This window comes from Dama dama, chromosome 22, assembly GCF_033118175.1.
Source record: "Dama dama isolate Ldn47 chromosome 22, ASM3311817v1, whole genome shotgun sequence".
NCBI lineage: Eukaryota > Metazoa > Chordata > Mammalia > Artiodactyla > Cervidae > Dama > Dama dama.
This window is the reverse complement of record NC_083702.1, coordinates 22,019,134-22,037,438: the sequence shown is the minus strand read 5'-3', so window position 1 is coordinate 22,037,438 and position 18,305 is coordinate 22,019,134. Positions and strand designations below refer to the sequence as shown.

Below are 18,305 nucleotides of genomic sequence, written 5' to 3'. Positions count from 1 at the left end.
TGGGGCAACACTACAGTTCTATACACATCCTTATCTTGCCCTGTGTGACAGGCCGTTTCCTCAGGACGGTTAGCTAGTTTATTAACTCCTGGCCGGTCTCCAGGAGTAAATAAGGGTGAATGTAGTTGGGGAAAAAGCCAAGACCTTGTGTGGAACCTTTGCCCTTAAGTCAAGGAAGAAAGGGTCTCTGCCAGACAAGTGACATCAAAGTGGGGGCAGCAAAGAGACTTCACAGAGGCAGGACCCGTGGGTCCTTGAATAACTGCCCTCAAGAGGCAGAAACCCAAGACCGAGGTTCCCCTTGGACATAGGGAGTTCCCAAATCTCTTCTAAAAATCCACAAAGGGGACTTCCTCAGTGGTTCAGTGGTTAAGACTTCACCTTCCAACACAAAGGGAGCAGGTTCAATCCCTGGTCGGGGACCTGAGATCCCACATGCCTTACAGCCAAAACATAAAACAGAGGCAATATTGTAACAAATTCAATAAAGACTTTGGAAATGGTCCACATCACAAAAAATTTAAGGAAAAAATATCCATCAAGTGTGAGAAGTGAAATTAGAAAGTCTGTTTGAGTTCTTATCCATATCAGCAATACATTTTGCAGGTACCAAAGCTTCTTACTGAAGGAAACTTTTCCATGTGGTTTTAGGAGCTCTTATTTAGATAAATCTTTCTTGTTAGATGAGCCAGAGGAAACTGTCACTTGTATCCTTCAAGAGTTGTACAAACTATTCTTGGGTTTTGCTGGTGGCTCAGATGGTAAAGAATGTGCCGGTAATGCAGGAAACCTAGGTTTGATCCCTGGGTTGGGAAGATCCCCTGGAGAAGAGAATGGCAACCCACTCTAGTATTCTTGCCTGGAGAATCCCATGGACAGATGAGCCTGATGGGCTATAGTCCATATGGTTGCAAAGAGTTGGATATGACTGAATGACTAATACCAACACACAAACTATTCAAAATAAGATTCATTACTTCAAAAAATTCACAACTTCCAAAAGAAATCACCTAAAGCCCTTTGAATTTAGGTCTCAAATTGCCTGGGCAGAAGGATCTCTACCTTCCCCAGCCCTTCTCACCCATTCACTTGTTTCTCCTTCCCCTTCTACTCCTCCTGCCTTAGCACCACTCATTCCCTGCCCTCTCCTGTCTGTTTTTAAATAAGCAGTTTGCATTCTACACTCACTCTCAAGCATCTCTTCTGAAACACTTCAGAATCAGAAGCAAGGTGGAGAGAAAGGGCAAGAACGGACTTTCTTCCTTATATGGTGGTACACTTGGATCCCTTAAGTTCCAGGGTCTATAGGTCTGAGCTAGGTCACTTCTCCTGAAAGTTTCTCCCGGACCTGGAAACCCTTCTTCTTCTCCCCTCACACTGGCCCACGTCAGCAGGATCCGCCCTCCACTAAGCAGGGTCACTGCGCTTGCGTTCACGGCGACCTGACGTGGAGATCTCCTGGGAGGGTGAGTGGTGACAAAGGCCAGCGATGGAGACCAGACTTCCCAGGCTGAGCCCATGTCCGGAGTCCAGACTCTCACCTGAATGAGGAGACCGGTAGCGAAAGTCCTCTTTGGTCAGGAGTAGGAGAGCCTTGCCATTCATCTCAAACGTGTTGCTGTCAATCGGCCTTAGAGAAAACTCATTTTCAGCCCACTTGAGCCACTGGGCTACGTCATCTCTGCTCCAGAACATTGGCTGCAAGCCTGTTGGAGAGAGAGCAAGGCAGAAAGGAAAGAGAGAAAAAAGATCTCATCAGTTAGACAGCTGAAATAAAGGGAAAAGATTTCTGAATGGTTAACAAAACTCAGTCTCCATGTCTGAAGAGCCCTTGGGGTTCAACTCTGAATCTCAGGTAGAACTTTAGCTTCATGAGTGTCAAAGTGTGGTATCAAATGAATTTTTTTATTTAGAGGCAAAATGTGTGTGGGGGGAGAGAACTGCTTTTCGTGTCTTTAAGGAACCATAGGTCTCCCAGCCCTGTTCTTCCTTGCCCAGCTCCAGTTCCAGGGGTATGTGGATTCCCAGTCTGTCCTGAAGGGGCAGCTCTATGGTGGCCTGAAGCACCTGAGGGGATGCAGAGTCAAAATAATGTCAGTGGGCTTTGGAGGCAACTGTAGAATCACAGGGCTTCCCCGGTGGCTCAGAGGTAAAGAATCTGCCTGCAATGCAGGAGACCCGGCTTTGATCCCTGGGTCGGGAAGATCCCATGGAGTATGACATGACAACCCACTCCAGTATTCTTGCCTGGAGAATTCCATGCACAGAACTGATCTGATGGCAGCCCCGTGTCCTTTTGAAGTGAGAATGTTTCAGAGTGGGGCTGGACCTGCCAGAGATGTCAAATAATATAGTGTTCCCTGCAACTTCTTCCAGAAAGAGCAACTCACTCGTCTCAGGGACACTATCAGCCTAGCCTCTGGGAATGAGAGGGCAAGGTAAGGATAACAGGTGCTTGTTCATGTTAGAACTTCCTGGTGGGGGTGGCACTTGCACTCTGAGTAGGACCAGGACTGGGCTGCAGAGAGGGTGGCCCCTGAGGCCAAGAGGATGGCTCAGGCTGGGTCTCTGTCTGGAAGCCTGACTGTGAGTCTGTGTTTTCATTTTATTCTGTGGTTGGGGAAAACCTTTGACATATCATACAAGTGGTTTAGAGAACAGTGATTCTCAAAGTGTGATCCAGGCACCCTTCGAGGTTCCCAAGACCTTCTCAGGGAGTCTAAGAAGTCAAAACTCTTTGTAACACTATGAAGAGATTATTTGTTTTTTCTGTTGGTGTTGTTCTATTCTCAATCTTTTATTAGCATACAGTGGAATTTTCTAGCTGCTACATAGCATGTGATATTAAAGCAGACACAAGAATCCAGCCTTTTTAAAAATGAAGCCAGACATGAAAAAGACTTGCAGAATGTAAGACAATGCCACTCTTTCACTGATTTTTTTTTTTTGGTATTGAAAAACATATTCATAAATACATATTTATGTTAACATATACTTGGCTTATTATTTTTCAGCAAGTTAACACATATTTTGATACATATTACAACAAATAGTAAAATTTTTTGGTTTTAATTTCCAATATAGATAGATAGATAAAAGCCACGTGAGCAAAGCTCTTTGGGGTCTTCAATAATTCTAAAAGACCGAAAGAAATCCTGAAACCAAGTGTTTGAGAACCGATGGGTTAAAAGCCAGATGCTCAAGAGTGCTTTATTCTCTAAAATATTGTATGAACTAACAGCTCAAATACAACAGAATCAATGTTTGCTAAGAGGAGCTTCAGCCTGTTATTTACTGGTGGTTACTTAAACTTGCTAAGGGGACTCTGAGTGTGCTCTGACAGTGTCCTTCAGTCTGACCCTGGAAAGAAGGACCTTTCACCTGTCAAACATCACAAAGAACTGGCCTATTTGGATGGGCTACGTTTCCTCCTGGGTGCATGAGGAAATGGAATAGCTCAGTGCCCTTGAGAAGATCCAGGGTGTCTGGGCAGGACCAGTCTTCCAGGTGGCTCCTTTGCAAAGTCTAGTTTTACGGAATGGCAGCTGGTTTCCTTGAACTCTGGGGGAGTCCTTCTGAAACTGGTCCACTGTGTTGGACATGGATAAAGAACTATGGGCACTGAAGCTAGAGATGAGCTTCCCTGGAGGCTCAGATGGTAAAGAATCTGCCTGCTTTGCAGAAGACCCAGGTTTGATCCCTGGGTGGGAAAGATCCCTTGCAGAAGGGAATGGCTACCTATTCCAGTATTCTTGCCTGGAGAATTCCATGGACAGAGGAGCCTGGTGGGCTACAGTCCATGGGGTCACAAACAGTCGGACATGGCTGAGTGACTAATACAGCAACATAAAGTTTTTTTTCTTGGTTTTTAATTTTTTTTTTTCACATGGGGAGTAAAGGGGGACTGTAAAATAATACCATGCAATATGTTACTGCTCTATGATCTTTAGAATACACACAGCCACTAAAGAATTCAGGGTTTTGTTTTGGACTCTTGACTGGGTCAAGAAGGAATGCCTATGAAAAATGGTCCTTGAACATGGATGGACTTGGAGGGCCTTATGCTAAGTGAAATAAATTGGAGGAAGACAAATAATGTATGGTATCACTTATATGTGGAATCTGAAAAATATAACAAACTAGTGAATATAACAAAAGAGAAGCAGACTCACAGGTATAGAGAAGAAACTAGTAGTTACTAGTGGCAGGGGGGCAACAGGGGTGGGTGAAGTGGGAGGTTTGAAGGATGTACAGGCTCAAGGGTGTATGGTACAACATGGGGAAATACAGCCAATATTCGTGATAACTGTAATCTTTAAGAACTGTATTCTTAAAAGTTTTAAAAAATGGTTCCTGGACATAGGAGGTACCCCAACTCTTTCCAATGACCTTAAAGATGCATACCTGGGACCATAGGGAGGTGGGGATGGGCATGAAAACGGCTCAGCAAGATCTCAACTTCTGAACCAGTGAAGAAACCTTAAGAGTTGGCTTCCACAGTCAATGCTGTCACCTCTGAGGAGGAACAGCAGGGTGACTAGTTATTGGGGACTTTTCTTCTCCTTCGCATGAGCAGCGAGAGCACAGCCAGCCCTTTGGGGACAAATATGAGGACCGGCCAAGCGTGGCCGAAGGAAGTGCCTGGCGGTGAGAGGACCACAGAGCAGAAGATGCTCAGTCAGAAACAGGAAAAAGGATGGGGTTGCTTATTGGAAGTGCGAGTGCCAAGGCAAATACAGAACCGAATCCCACTCGGGAGGGGAAACGAGAGTAAAATGCTGAAGTTTCTGCAGAGGAGACACGGAAACAAGAGAGGCGGGTGAGAAGGGGGTGGGGGACGCAAGTAGTAATTTGAGGTTCTTTATATTCTATGGAAGAAAATACTCATGAGTAATCTTTTCCCTAAATACAAGAAGAGTCACACACTCCAAACAGACCTGCTGGTTGAGAACAACTGTTTCTCTTTTCACTTCCCATTAATTTCTCCTACAGCCCAGCCCCCGAAGCAAGCAAAACCATAACGCGGAAACCCCCTTGCCAGGGGACCCACTTTAAGGCTCTGGGCTTGTGGGCTCAAGGGACTGGGTGAGTCCCAGTCAGTTCAGGAAACACCATGGTGATTCCAGCAGTTTTACAAAAGTGACCCCGACAGACCAAGCTACCTGCTGGAGGCCAGGCTACAAATCTATCAGAACTGCCACCGCTCTTCCAAGGAGAGAATGTGGACACATTCACTGAGCTAGAAAGAGGCTTGATAATAAACTCTGGTGTGCAGGACTTCCCTGGTGGTTCAAGAATTCCGCCTGCCAATGCAGGGGCACATGGGTTCAGTCCCTGGGCTGGGAAGATTCCACAGTGCCACAGGGCAACTAAGCCCATGTACAACTACTGAAGCCCGAACGCCCTAGCGTCCATGCTATGCAACGAGAAGCCACTGCAATGAGAGGTCCGTGCACCACAATTGGAGAGTAGCCCCTGCTCACCGCAACTAGAGAAAGCCTGTGGGCAGCAATGAAGACCCAGCACAGCCAAAAATAAGTACATTTAAAATGAAACAAACGAACTCTGGTGTTCACAGTCAAGTCCCCCTGCTATTTATTTCCTTAAAAAGTCCTGACGTAGGATGTGCTTTGCTACTCTAATTGAGGAAAAGTAAGCCCCCTTTGCTCAAACCTCAAGACCCTAAGGCCTGTGTGTGACAGCCTTGGACCCAGAGTCATCTTTTAAACATTTTGACCATCCAGCACTATTTTGAGCACTTTATAAGTATCAGTTGATTTGACCGCATGCTCACAGCAACCCTATGAGATAAAGGTTTCAGGGTGAGGGAACTGAGGCCCAGTGCATTTAAGGGATCTGCCCAAAGGCATGCGACCAGAGTCACAAAAGGAGCTGGGATTCGAAACCAGGCCGTTTTGGTTTCTGAGTCTGTGCTCCTCCGCACCACATTCTCTGACCCACGGACTTCCCATTCAGATTCATTTTCAACATCGATTAAGGATTCAGAAAAGACCGAGTGAACTGAATCCTCCCTATTCAAGATTTTGATCCTGGGAGGTTTCTCAAGTTATCAACGAACTAAAAATAGAGCAAAAAAAAAAAAAAAAAAAAAATCCTGTAGATCCCTGGAGAAATACATTTATACAAGGGAAGAGTAAGGAGGTGGAGGCGAGACTCTGCTTTTAATGCATCCAGGAAGGCTTTGCATCACCAGCTACTTGCTCACAGGCACTCGCTGCGTAGACGCTGATCCTGTGTAGACAGCTGCTAGTGCAACAGCACACAGGGCAAGACCAGGGAGGAATGCATCACATGTAACTTGTTTCACACTTATCTCTTGCAACATTAACTCAACAAAGGGACTTCTCTGATGGTCAAGTGGCTGACTCCAAGCTCCCAATGCAGGGGGCCTGGGTTTGATCCCTAGTCAGGGAATTAGATCCAGCATGCCACAACCAAACTCCGGCAAAGCCAAATAAATAAATACATGTTTTTAAAAAACAATAAAGTTAGAGAACATATATGTTAATGATCATTAGTGAAAAGAAAAAAGAGACCATTATTATACTGTACCTACATCACGTTGCTCCCTGTGCACATAACAAGCCTGCGAAAGCCACCCTAAGACCTGCATTTGGAATGTCATTTAATTTCAGAGGGTAGCTGAGAATGATTTTATACAGAAGAAATGAACTGTTATGCTTAAGAAAATTACTAAGCATTCCACTGCACTTTTTTTTTTTCCCCTAAGTGGGTCAAGTCAAGTTCATGGGGCCGTACCCTTTAATGACATACCCAGACCCTTAAACTTCCTTTTGATAGTTCTCCAATTCCACGTTCAAAGGATCAACCACGTTCATCAGTACACGCTTAGCCTCATTTCAGACTTTCTGAGTTGTGTTTAAACTAATGATGGAAAGCATGCTGGGAGGCAGGGACCTGGATCTTACTCCCAGGTCTGCCATTAAATAACATGTGTTTCTGGGCCAGTCACTCAGTTTCTCTGTGGTTCAGCGGTTTCATCTGTTAAATGAAGGGCTTAGAGTATGTGATCTCTATTCCCTTTTGGGTTTAATATGGTCAACATGCTTCCACTTAATGTGAATCCTAAAATCCAAAGAACTTAAGCAGCCAGGACCTTTTTCTACAGAGCAACTCTATGCTCACAACCATGACCCAGAGACTCTATAACTTCCTGAAGGCTCCTCTGAATCACGGAAAACAGATTAAGTTACTTTAAATAGATGTTGGTGCTTATGAGTGTTTTTATTATATTCTAATTCTTGAAAATTTATAACCCGGTAATAGGTTATAATTACCCAATAATAAACAACATTTTAAGAAGGTGCTTTCACATGGATGCCCTCAGGTTATTCTCCAAAAAGCCCTGTGAAACCCATTGAAGTCTCACTTCAAGTTGACAGATGAGGAAATAGGGGCTCAGAGTCATTAGAGGATTTTGCTGGTTTGCATAATACTCAATTCAAGCTCTTTTGCTATAGTAAACATTCATCAGAAGCAGCCCTTATCCTAAACGTTCTGTATACACAGAAATTGGCTGCAGATTCAGTGGCTCAGAGGACAGAAGCAGAAGAGATAGAAGACAACCCCTACCCATCTGACTCATGAGGAAACTGAAGCTGGGAAAAGTTGAGTCTGAACCCTTGTCAAGCTGCCCCAGGTTCCCTGACTCTTTCCAACCTCCCATGGGGTCTCATAACTTGATCCAATGACAAAGAACCATTCTGTCACCCTTGACATAGTGAGGAGAGCTATCACTTCCTTGCTTAGTCATCTTGCCTTTGGATTAAACATCCTTCACTGGTCCAAACAGAAATTCGGTACTGCCTTTTTTCAGAGCCTCACCAGCCTGCCTGCCTCCTCCTGAGATCCTCTGTGGCTCCCATTCCTAAACGCAGTACTGGAGGCAGGATTAGAACCTTTCTATCTCTGGACAATGTTTTTATTTGTAATAATAGCGGACGCTGAGCATTTACGCAAGTCTTCACTACAATGATGATTCGTCCCATTTTATAAAGGAGAAAACTGCAGTACACAATAAATGGAATTGGTGGGGCTGGGACTGAAAATCAGACCCACTCAAACCTCACCATATGGATTCTCAAGTGGCCCCTTACACTGAGGTTCCACATTCAACCACCCTCGGATCAAAAATATTCAGAATAAAAAAACTTCGGAAAGCTCCCAAAGGCATAACTCGAATTTGCTGTGTGCTGGCAACTATTCACACTGTGTTTACACTGTAGTCACAACAGATTACATAGCATTTACATTGTGTGAGGAATTATAAAGGTACCTAGAGATGACTTAAAGTACATGGGAAGGTATGTGTAGGTTACATGCAAATACTATGTGATTTTATGTAAGGGGCTTGAGCATCTATGGATTTTAGTATCTTGCGGGGGGCGGGGGGCAGGGGGTGGGTCCTAGAATCACTCTGCCACGTGGATACCCAGGGATGTCTGGAACAGCAAACACTTAGAAGCATTTATTGTGTGCCAGGCGCTGCTCTAAATGTCTTCTGTTTGTAACTCATGTAATCCCCACAGGGATGCTATACAATAGAAACATTCACCATCCTTATTTACAGAGGAGAAAACTGGAACACTAGGAAGTTAAGCGACTTGGCCAAAGTCACACACCCAGTAGAAGAGCCAACATTTGAACCCAGTCAGTCTAGCCCAAAGTTCCTATTTATTAATTCCTTGCCTCTGTCTAAGCTTATTTTGGTGTTTTGGCAGGACATTAAATTAAATTCAGGATTAAAAAAAGAGAGAGAGACAGAGAAGTTTCAGTGATTGTGTGAACTTTCACAGTGTTTAAGCAAGTGGGCATAGAGTACTAGCTTGGAAACTCTGAGTGATCTCGGCCAAGTTTCTTAACCTCTCTGTGTCTCACTTGCCTCAACTGGAGAATGAGGACAACTCTCAACTTGACAAGCGAGTGCCACTGAATCACAGACGATATGTTTGTCAAATGTGCAGATGACATAAAGCTAGTATAGAGTAAGATGATACAATGATGATAGGAGATACAAAAGACAGCATTTGGCATAGAGCGAGCATTTTATAGTTACTACCATGGTTATTTTTATAATCTCCCTATCCTGTATATATATAGCTGCTGTTTGTAACCCACCTGTGAAGAAGTATATTAACCAGTAGTAGATTTTTACCTTGCTATTTTCCATCATCATTCCAGCCTGCAGCAGTCCCTCCAGACTGAGACCTATATCTAGTATCATCTATACTTCACAGCTTCATGTCAACTTTGCCTTTGATAAGCATCTGTTAGCTCAACAGGTTACTGACAAAGTGCTGATTAGCTGAGGGCTGAGAAGAGAGCCTTCTGGTGACAAACCAGCCACCTCATTCTAGATGGATACTGATCAAGTTATTGGCTCCATTTGGGGGGTGTGTGTGCACACACTCAGTCGCGTCTGAGTCTTTGCAACCCCACTAACTGTAGCCCACTAGACTCCTCTGTCCATGGAATTCTCCAGGCAAAAATACGGGAATGAGTAGCTATTTCCTTCTCCAGGGGATCTTATTGACCCAGGGATATAACCCACATCTCCTGCTTGGCAGGTGGATTCTTTACCACTGTGCCACCTGGGAAGCCCTGGCCCCATTTGCATACAGGTGTTCAATTATCAACCCACCTAACTACTCTGGTATTTAGATTACATCTTTCTAGTTCAGCCATAAAAGGAACCATCCATTCAAATAAAATGCTTTCTTGATGTCCAGAAATACAATAAGTACAAAATCTACAGCACCTTAATTGAAGAAGATGAAAAAAAGGAGCAGGTGATTGGGTCTAAGAAATAAATTTTCCCTAAGTGTTCATAACATACATGTTTGAAAATCTCTCCTGAATTTCATCTGTAAGTTGTATCAGGTCAGCTATTCTTAGTTTGTACATACTCCCTTTTCTCCTTTTCTGAGCGTAGGGTAAACAGTGGTTTGTATTCTCTCTTTTAGGACCTCTTCCATTTCCTGCAAACCTTATAGATCACTATCGGTGACCTTTCACCCTTGTAAATTCTCTATTCTGGGATGTCATCTGTCTGGGCCAAGAGCCTTGAATCTATTTAGAACAACTTAGATTCGTTTCATCATCAACTCATCTGCCTTGGGCTTCAATTCCCTTATGGCAGTTTGTACTACCTGTTTCAGTCTGACAATCACCCTCCTTGATAGAAGAGGGGGAGGAAAGAGAGAAGTTGTCCACTTTTGTTTTCTCTTTGCCACCAACTCAATCTATGTGCTGAGACCATGCTTGTTCTCTTACTGCCCTCCAAACACACGATTTTCTTATGTATCGCCCATTGTTTTTAGCTCACTTAGCTTTAACAGTCTAGATCTAAAAAAATCTCTCCTTTATGAGGAATATCGTATGACATCCCTTATATGCGGAACCTGAAAAGAAAGGATACAAATGAATTTACAAAACAGAAAGAGACTCACAGACCTGGAGAACATTTATGGTTGCCGGAGGGGGCGGAAGAAGGGATAGGAGTTTGGGATGGACATGTACACACTGCTGTATTTAAAATGGATAACCAACCAAGGACCTACTGTATGGCACATGGGACTCTGCCACACATGTGGCAGGCTGGATAGGAGGGGAGTTTGGGGGAGAATGGATACATATATACATATGGCTGAGTCCCTTCACCCGTTCACTTGAAACTATCATCACAACATTGTTAATCAGCCATACTCAAATACAAAATAAAGTTTAAAAAAATAAAAATCTCTCCATTATATATTCAAATTTGTTTTTTTGTTGACGTATAGTTGATGTAGGATATTATATAAGTGTACAGTAATTCACAATCTTTAAAGATTATACTCCACATTTAGTTATAAAATGTTGGCCATATTCTCTGTGTTGTATAATATATCCTTATAGCTTATTTTACACTTAGTAGTTTGTACTTCTTTTTTCCTTCCTCCTATCTTTCTCCTCCCTCCCCATCCTCTCCACTGGTGACCACTAATTTCTTCTCTACACCTGTGAGTCTATTGCTTTTTTGTTACATTCACTAGTAGGTTGTACTTTTTAGATTCTACATATAAGTGATATTATACAGTATTTGTCTTTCTCTTTCTGATTTATTTCACTTAGCAAAATACCTGCTGGGTATATCCATATTGTTGCAGATGGCAAAATTGCATTTTTTGTATTAAAAAAAATTTTTTTTTCAGTAAGTTGTTCTTTCATCCTCTTAAAAACTCTGAGCTCATTAGACTGGTACACAGAAAACAGTGGGAAGATAAATTGGCATGATCTTTCTGGTAAATAATATGGTGATAGTTCAAGGACCCTATAAATGTTAACTTTGGGGAATTTACCTTAAGAAAATAATTTCAGACAAAGAGAAACTGTTCATGCACAAAGATGTTCACTGCAGTATTATTTTTAATAGTTTAAAAAACTGGGAACATCCATAAGGAAATAGTTAAGGAATTTATAAACAACATCTCTGGTAGGAAATGATGCAGCCAATAACATGATATTTATAAAAAGTATCTATTCATATGGAAAAATCACCAAATAACATGTGGACATATATAATCTCAAACAACTTATGGAAAAATATTATAATGCAACATAAAAATATTAACAGCAGCCATCACTCATCCAAATGACAGGTGATGTTTACTGTCTGCTTTTCATTCTTTATTTCCCAATTCTATTACTTTTATATTTAAAAAGATCTATTTAAAACTGGAGCTCATCAGAGAAATGTCCCCTCAACAGCTTCATCAGATTCTTTCATTGTCTTCTTCCTTCTCATGCCCCAAGCAGCCGATACGCCAGAATTTCATTTTCAAGAGCACCCTGATTCTTTAGACTTGGTTTTGACTCCTTTCAGATCATGGATCCTTAGGTACTTTTTCCCCTCAACTGAAATCATTTGTTTTTTTCTAGTCAAGAAAACACATCTGCTCATGCCTTTCAATTCCCTTCCCCAATTCCAAGATGATGTTTTCATTCTCACCAAAATTTCCCATCATTTCTACTTGGCCAACCAATTCCTCATTTGTCAGACTTGAGTCCAAACTACCAGCGCCCCTCACTGCTGCTTCTATCTTCTGGGAAATCAAATCACTAATCGTGTAGCTGAAGGCAACTGCTCAGTGACATTCACGTCATGCTTGGCACACAGTGGTCCCCCAGTAATGCCAGACTGTATGACCAAGAACCCCAATACTAGTACCCTACCCATGGGACAGGCTGCAGCCTGTCACTGCCACCCTCTCCCACCACCCTCCTCACCAGGTAAGACACTTCTGACCAGTGCAGTTCACCGCCACTACCAGACGCTTCTGAGACAGCTTGGGATCTGGGGCTCATTGCTGCAGTGCGTGTACCTGGACAAATCTCCATGAGCAACAGAATACAAGGAATAAGGGATTAAAAACAATGGTGTGCATAAGTGGTTGGGGCAAATTAAGGACAAGAAGATACAAAAGACTAAAAACCCAACTTCAGCCACTTATGAAGAGCTGGAGCAAAAACAGGGTTTTGGGAGCAAAACCAGGATACTGCATATAACCCCTGCATTCAACACCACCATAGGGATGGGCAGACCACCTAAGCCACCCCTCTGGCCTGACCTCTGGACACACCCTCACCCTCACCCCATATAAGGAACCAGCTTGCCCTTCCTTGGCGAGCAAGCAAAGGAAACATATTTGTTCTAGCTCCCCTCTGCTGCAGCAGGGACCCCGATAAAGGCTTGCCTGAATTTCTTTTTTTTTTTTTTCTTGTTAATTTATTCCTTTTTATTTGTTTTTTTTTTTTATGTTTATTGACACCAATTATGAAGTCGCTCAGTCGTGTCCGACTCTTTTGCGACCCCATGGACTGTAGCCCACCAGGCTCCTCCATCCATGGAATTTTCTAGGCAAGAGTACTGGAGTGGGTTGCCATTTCCTTCTCCATTGCCTGAATTTCTTATCGGGCCCCTGATCAATTTCTATTGATTAAGGAGGCCAAGAACCCGGGTGGGTAACACTTCCACACCTACGCCATCCTGGCAACTATTCTGTGAAAGAGCTCAGGTTGGAACAACTGCATCTGCAGAAGACACAGAAGCTCAGAGAGGCTGAGTTACTTCCCCAAGGTCACAATGGGCCCCAGAACCAGAATTGTTCCCGGTCTTCTATATCTGCCTGGTGAACTTCCTCTCCATCAAAGGAAATAAAGGATACAAAAGCCCCTTGCATTCTAATGCACGCTAAAATGCACTGCAAAATTGCAAGGGGATTACGAATAATTAACCATAAACTCAGCTCCTGGCAGGTCTGGCTTAGGTGCAGATTCAGAACTCTGAGCCCTTTCTGACCTCTGCAAAGGGGGTACGGGGGGCAGGGTTTCCCTCAGGATAAATAAACCCTCCAAAATAAAACAACTATCATCAGATCCTGTTAAGCTGCTGCTTCCCAGAGCATTTCCCAGGGGTCTTTTCTGATGCCTTTCTCCTCCCTGCAGGCTGAGTTCTGGACCCTACCCTAGTCCTGGATGGGCTCTGATAAACTTCAGTGTTCTCATTCCTCTGGGTCTGCCCCTAACCTTGGATGAACGGCTATCTGTCCATCACTGCTCTCGGCACAGAGATTCAATCACTAGGAGATGGGACGTTCTCAAACATTTCCTATTTTTGTCCTCAGGGTCACCCTATATCTCAGGACTCAGTTTCCAAGTGGAGGTTGGAAGATTATAATAGTGTCTCTTCAGCCAAACCCCCCAAGTGCAAGAATACTACATGTTCATGTTTTGATCCAAAGTCCCACTCTAGTCCCTGGAAAAAATTTTCCTAATAAACTTCATTTTGTGGATTTTTTTTTCTGGCTTTCATTCAGTTTTAGCCACAAAGGGGTTTTTTATCAGCAAACCTGTTGACAGCAAAACTGGCCCAGGGCCTGCTATTCATTCTTACAGACATGAGTTCGACGATTCCCCCACATTTCTGTCTTTGGGCAGCAAGCCCAATGTGGTGAGAGGCATGGAATATTTTAGATAAAAACTTGGGTTTTGGAGTCAGATGGTTCAAAGACTGTTTCTGCCACCTGCTCAATAGCCTTGGATAAGTTACATCTCTGGATCTCAATTTCCTCAGCAGTAAAATGAGGCCAAGAACAGTATTTACCTCTTTGGGCAAAATTAAATATGAAGTAAGATAACGCAAAGGCTCTGCACTGGACTTCCCCTGGGGGTCCAGTGGTGAAGAATCCACCTGAAATGCAGGGGACATGGGTTTGATCCCTGGCCTGGGAAGATTTCACACATTGTAGCCTGTGAGCCACAACCACAGAGCCCGCCAGACCTGGAGACCATGCTCTGCAACAAGAGAAGCCAGCACAATGAGAAGCCCAAGCACTATAGCTGGAGAGTAGCCTCTGCTCACTGCAACTAGAGAAACTCTGCATGCTGCAACGAAGACCCAGCACAGCCAAAAATAAAACAGATAAATATTTTTTACAAAGGACTCTGCTCTATACCTGGTCCATGGACAGTGCTCAATGCATTCTGGGGAGCTGGGTAGGGCAGAGACCCCAAAGCAAATCTGTTGCACTTTGTCATCTGTTCAGGAGACTGAAAGGTTTTTTCTAAAGCTCACTGGAGCCTCAGAAGCTGAAGCAAGGGTTCTTGTAAGCCATGTGAAGGGTTTGGTGGGAGCTACGAGCCCAGCATGGGGTTTTAAGGAGGGGTGGGCATCATCTGTGTGCAGGCCAGGAAGACAGCTCAGGAGGAGACGTGGAGACAGGCAGGGAGCAGGTGAGAGGCTGGAGGCAAAAAGGCCAGGTTAGGAGTCCACTCAGGTCTGTGATTAGGGTGAGGTAAGTGAGGCGCTCACTTTGGGTGCAGAATTGAAGGCAGTGCCAGAAAGCTCAGGAATCACAAACAATAATGATAGTTTTAATGCATTATTTTAAAATCAAACTACTGTGCTGGCCAAAAAGTTCTTTTGGGTTTTTCTGTACAATGTTATGGGAAAACCGGAAGGAATTTTTTGACCTGCCCAATAAATGCAAAAAAAATTCGTAACGAACAAAATATCAACATTTTAACTAAAGTTACATTGAAAAGAGAGATAATGGGGATGGTGTTGTGAGGAAGAAGAGGAGAGACTAGCTGCTAAGTCACTTCAGTCATGTTCGACTCTGTGTGACCCTATCCCTGGGATTCTCCAGGCAAGAACACTGGAGCGGGTTGCCATTTCCTTCTCCGACTAGAGTGATCCTTAAATTTGGGAGATAATGGACCCCTTTGAGAATTCAGTGAGAGCTACTGACCCTTTTGGGGCTTCCCCAGTGGCTCAGCGGTAAAGAATCTGCCTGTCAATGCAGAAGATGTATGTTTGATCCTTGGGTTGGGAAGATCCTCTGGAGAAGGAAATGGCAACCCACTCCAGTATTCTTGCCTGGAATATTCTTGCCTGGAGAATTCCATGGACAGAGAAGCCTGGTGGGCTGCAGTCTATAGGGTCGCAAAGAGTCAGACATGACTGAGTGGCTGAATGACAACAACTGATCTTTGAAAATGCATAGACCCATGCATACCAATATTCCCCTGTAATTTCAAAGTTTGTGGACTAGCTCCAGTTTTCCTATGGACACTTGGACAATCAGTTGAGAACTTTTTAGCCTTGTACATGCAAAGAGATCTGATGATATGTACTAGGGTTATAATGCTAAAACCAAGTGAGGCTTGAGGAGGGAAACACACATTTCTCCTGATATTTTGGGGGAGGAGAAGAGAAGAGAGAGGCTGGCAGGCTGCCCTCCTCTCACCCTGCAAAGGATGGGAGGGCGGGTGGGGACAGGCAACGAAATGATGAAAGCCAACTTGGACGTCATTTCCTTGTCAAATGCACATATCTGACCTTAAATATGGGATGACCCGTCTTCAGGTATTTTAGAACTCATTGCTAACATATTGCAAGTTTTTATTCATAGTGTTGAAGGTTAAACACTGCAAATTATCTTACTTTATGAACGCTGAAGCAACTGGGCTGGTATAGAAAGAGACCACTGAAAGATGAGTTTCTAAAGGAAGGAGGCGATGAAGGGCAGAATTTCTCATATTGCTGGGTGGAGAGACACATTTTTATTTTCAACTCTACTGATATTTATGCACACACACACAAAGCCCAATTTTAAGAAGAAATAAATATGTAGGGAAATAGACATGAAGAGTTGAAACGTTCCTCAAATAGATTTAGCAAGCAAATCAAAATGGGTTGGGAAAGCTGGTGCAAGGTTTTTCACTCCTCTGTGGAAATGGATGGGGCGCAGAGGACCTAAAGATCTCGTTGGATTTGCAAGAGCCATGGGACACAGATGATCCTCTCTGCGTGTCTGGATAAAGAAGAATGAATATCCTTTCTGTGCCCTCACTTTTAAAGAAATTTACTGGGGTATAGTTGCTTTACAGCATTGTGTTCATTTCTGCTGTACAATGAAGCAAATTAACTCTATGTACGTACATATATATCCCTCCGTCTTGGATCTCCCCCCTCCCCCACCATCATGCCATCACACCCCTCTAGGTCATCACAGAGCACCAAGCTGAGCTCCCCGTGTTATACGGCAGGTTCCCACCAACTATCTATTTTACACACGGTCATATATATATGCCACTGCTACCTTCCCAATTTATCCCATCTCCCCTCCCCACCTCTCCATGTCCACGTCTGTTCTCTATGTCTGTGTCTCTATTCAGTTCAGTTCAGCTCAGTCGTGTCCAACTCTTTGCGACCCCATGAATCGCAGCACGCCAGGCCTCCCTGTCCATCACCAACTCCCGGAGTTTACTCAAACTCATGTCCATTGAGTCGGTGATGCCATCCAGCCATCTCATCCTCTGTCGTCCCCTTCTCCTCCTGCCCCCAATCCTTCCCAGCATCAGGGTCTTTTCCAATGAGTCAACTCTTCGCATGAGGTGGCTGTGTCTCTATTACTGCCCTGCAAACAGGCTCTCTGTACCATTTTTCTAGATTCCACATGTATGCAATAATATATGGTATTAGTGTTTCTCTTTCTGACTTACTTCACTCTGTGTGACAGTCTCTAAGTCCATCCACGTCTCTACAAATGATCCAACTTCGTTCATTTTCATGGCTGAGTAATATTTCATTGTACCACATCTTTATCTGTTCCGCGTTCTTCTCTTAAACCACTCAGGATCATCTTGTGTGCCTGCTGGTCTGCAGAACATTCCTTTGCAAAGTGTAACCAGAGCAGAACTCAGTCTCCCTCTGCACGGGCTGATGAGCCCTGTCACTGGCAGCCGGGGTCTCTCCCGTGTGTGGTTCAGCTATGACTGGTCCCTTCTCTCCCGGATTTTAAAGCAGGCTGCCTTGCCCGGAGGAGAGGGGAGATTCAGCCATACACATATATATCCATGTATATATGGGAGAGAATGGATACATGGATATGTGTGGCTGAATCCCTTCACAGTTCACCTGAAACTATCACAACATTGTTAATCGGCTATACCCCAATACAAAATAAAAAGTTAAAAAAATTAAAAAGGAGGCTGCCTTTTTCAGGATGCCTTTCTCAGTCAATATGGTCACTGCATCCTCTGAGGATGGAGCGAAGACTGGGGGTGGAGGGGGAGACTCTAGGAAGCCTTTACCCTTCACAATGCTAACTTCACAGTCCTCAGCAAACACATCCAGGGTCCAAAAGGCAGATGGCACCAGGGGTTCAAGAAACCTAACACACTTGGCAAAACCACGCTTCACTGGAAAATGTCTGCTTCGATGGAGAATTTCACACTCCCCCGACCCTGTCTTCCTTCTCCTCTTCCCTGACTCTCTTCCCTGGGGAGGCATTCCAATGTTTTCTGAGGCTGCCCAAGCAGATGCTGACTCAGCGAGATGAGGGGCAGGCGGACTGAACACAGGCAGGATGAAGTCACTTTAAGGGTTTTTGTGGAGGCCTCCCAAAACAAAAAAACCCATCAAACCCGGAGAGGCAACCTCTGTTTAAAGATAATTGTGTGTGTGAGTGTGCACGTTCGTGTGTGTCGAGATTTCACACCACTCCTCATCCCATTGGTCCTTCATTTCCTTGAGGATGTGTGGGGAAATGTGAATCTATTTTCACAGATGTAATCACTTAAGATGTTGTAGTACACAAACTTGGAGGAGCACTGACATATATACTCCAGCATGTGTCAAATGGATAGCTAGGGGGCTGCTGTGTAGCACAGGGAACTCAGCTTGGTGCTCGGTGATGACCCAGAGGGGTGGGATGAGG

At 44.0% G+C, this 18,305-nt stretch overlaps 1 protein-coding gene across 5 annotated transcripts in view; it reads right to left on the bottom strand.

Annotated features, from left to right (window-relative positions):
- ETV6 (ETS variant transcription factor 6) overlaps nt 1-18,305 on the bottom strand; it is a 276,141-nt gene that overhangs the window by 53,098 nt on the left and 204,738 nt on the right. For all 5 annotated transcript variants that reach the window (XM_061125021.1, XM_061125022.1, XM_061125023.1 and 2 more), the window contains one exon: nt 1,542-1,706. In XM_061125021.1, coding sequence (XP_060981004.1) covers nt 1,542-1,706 — 165 coding nt within the window. The remainder of the gene's footprint in view (nt 1-1,541; nt 1,707-18,305) is intronic.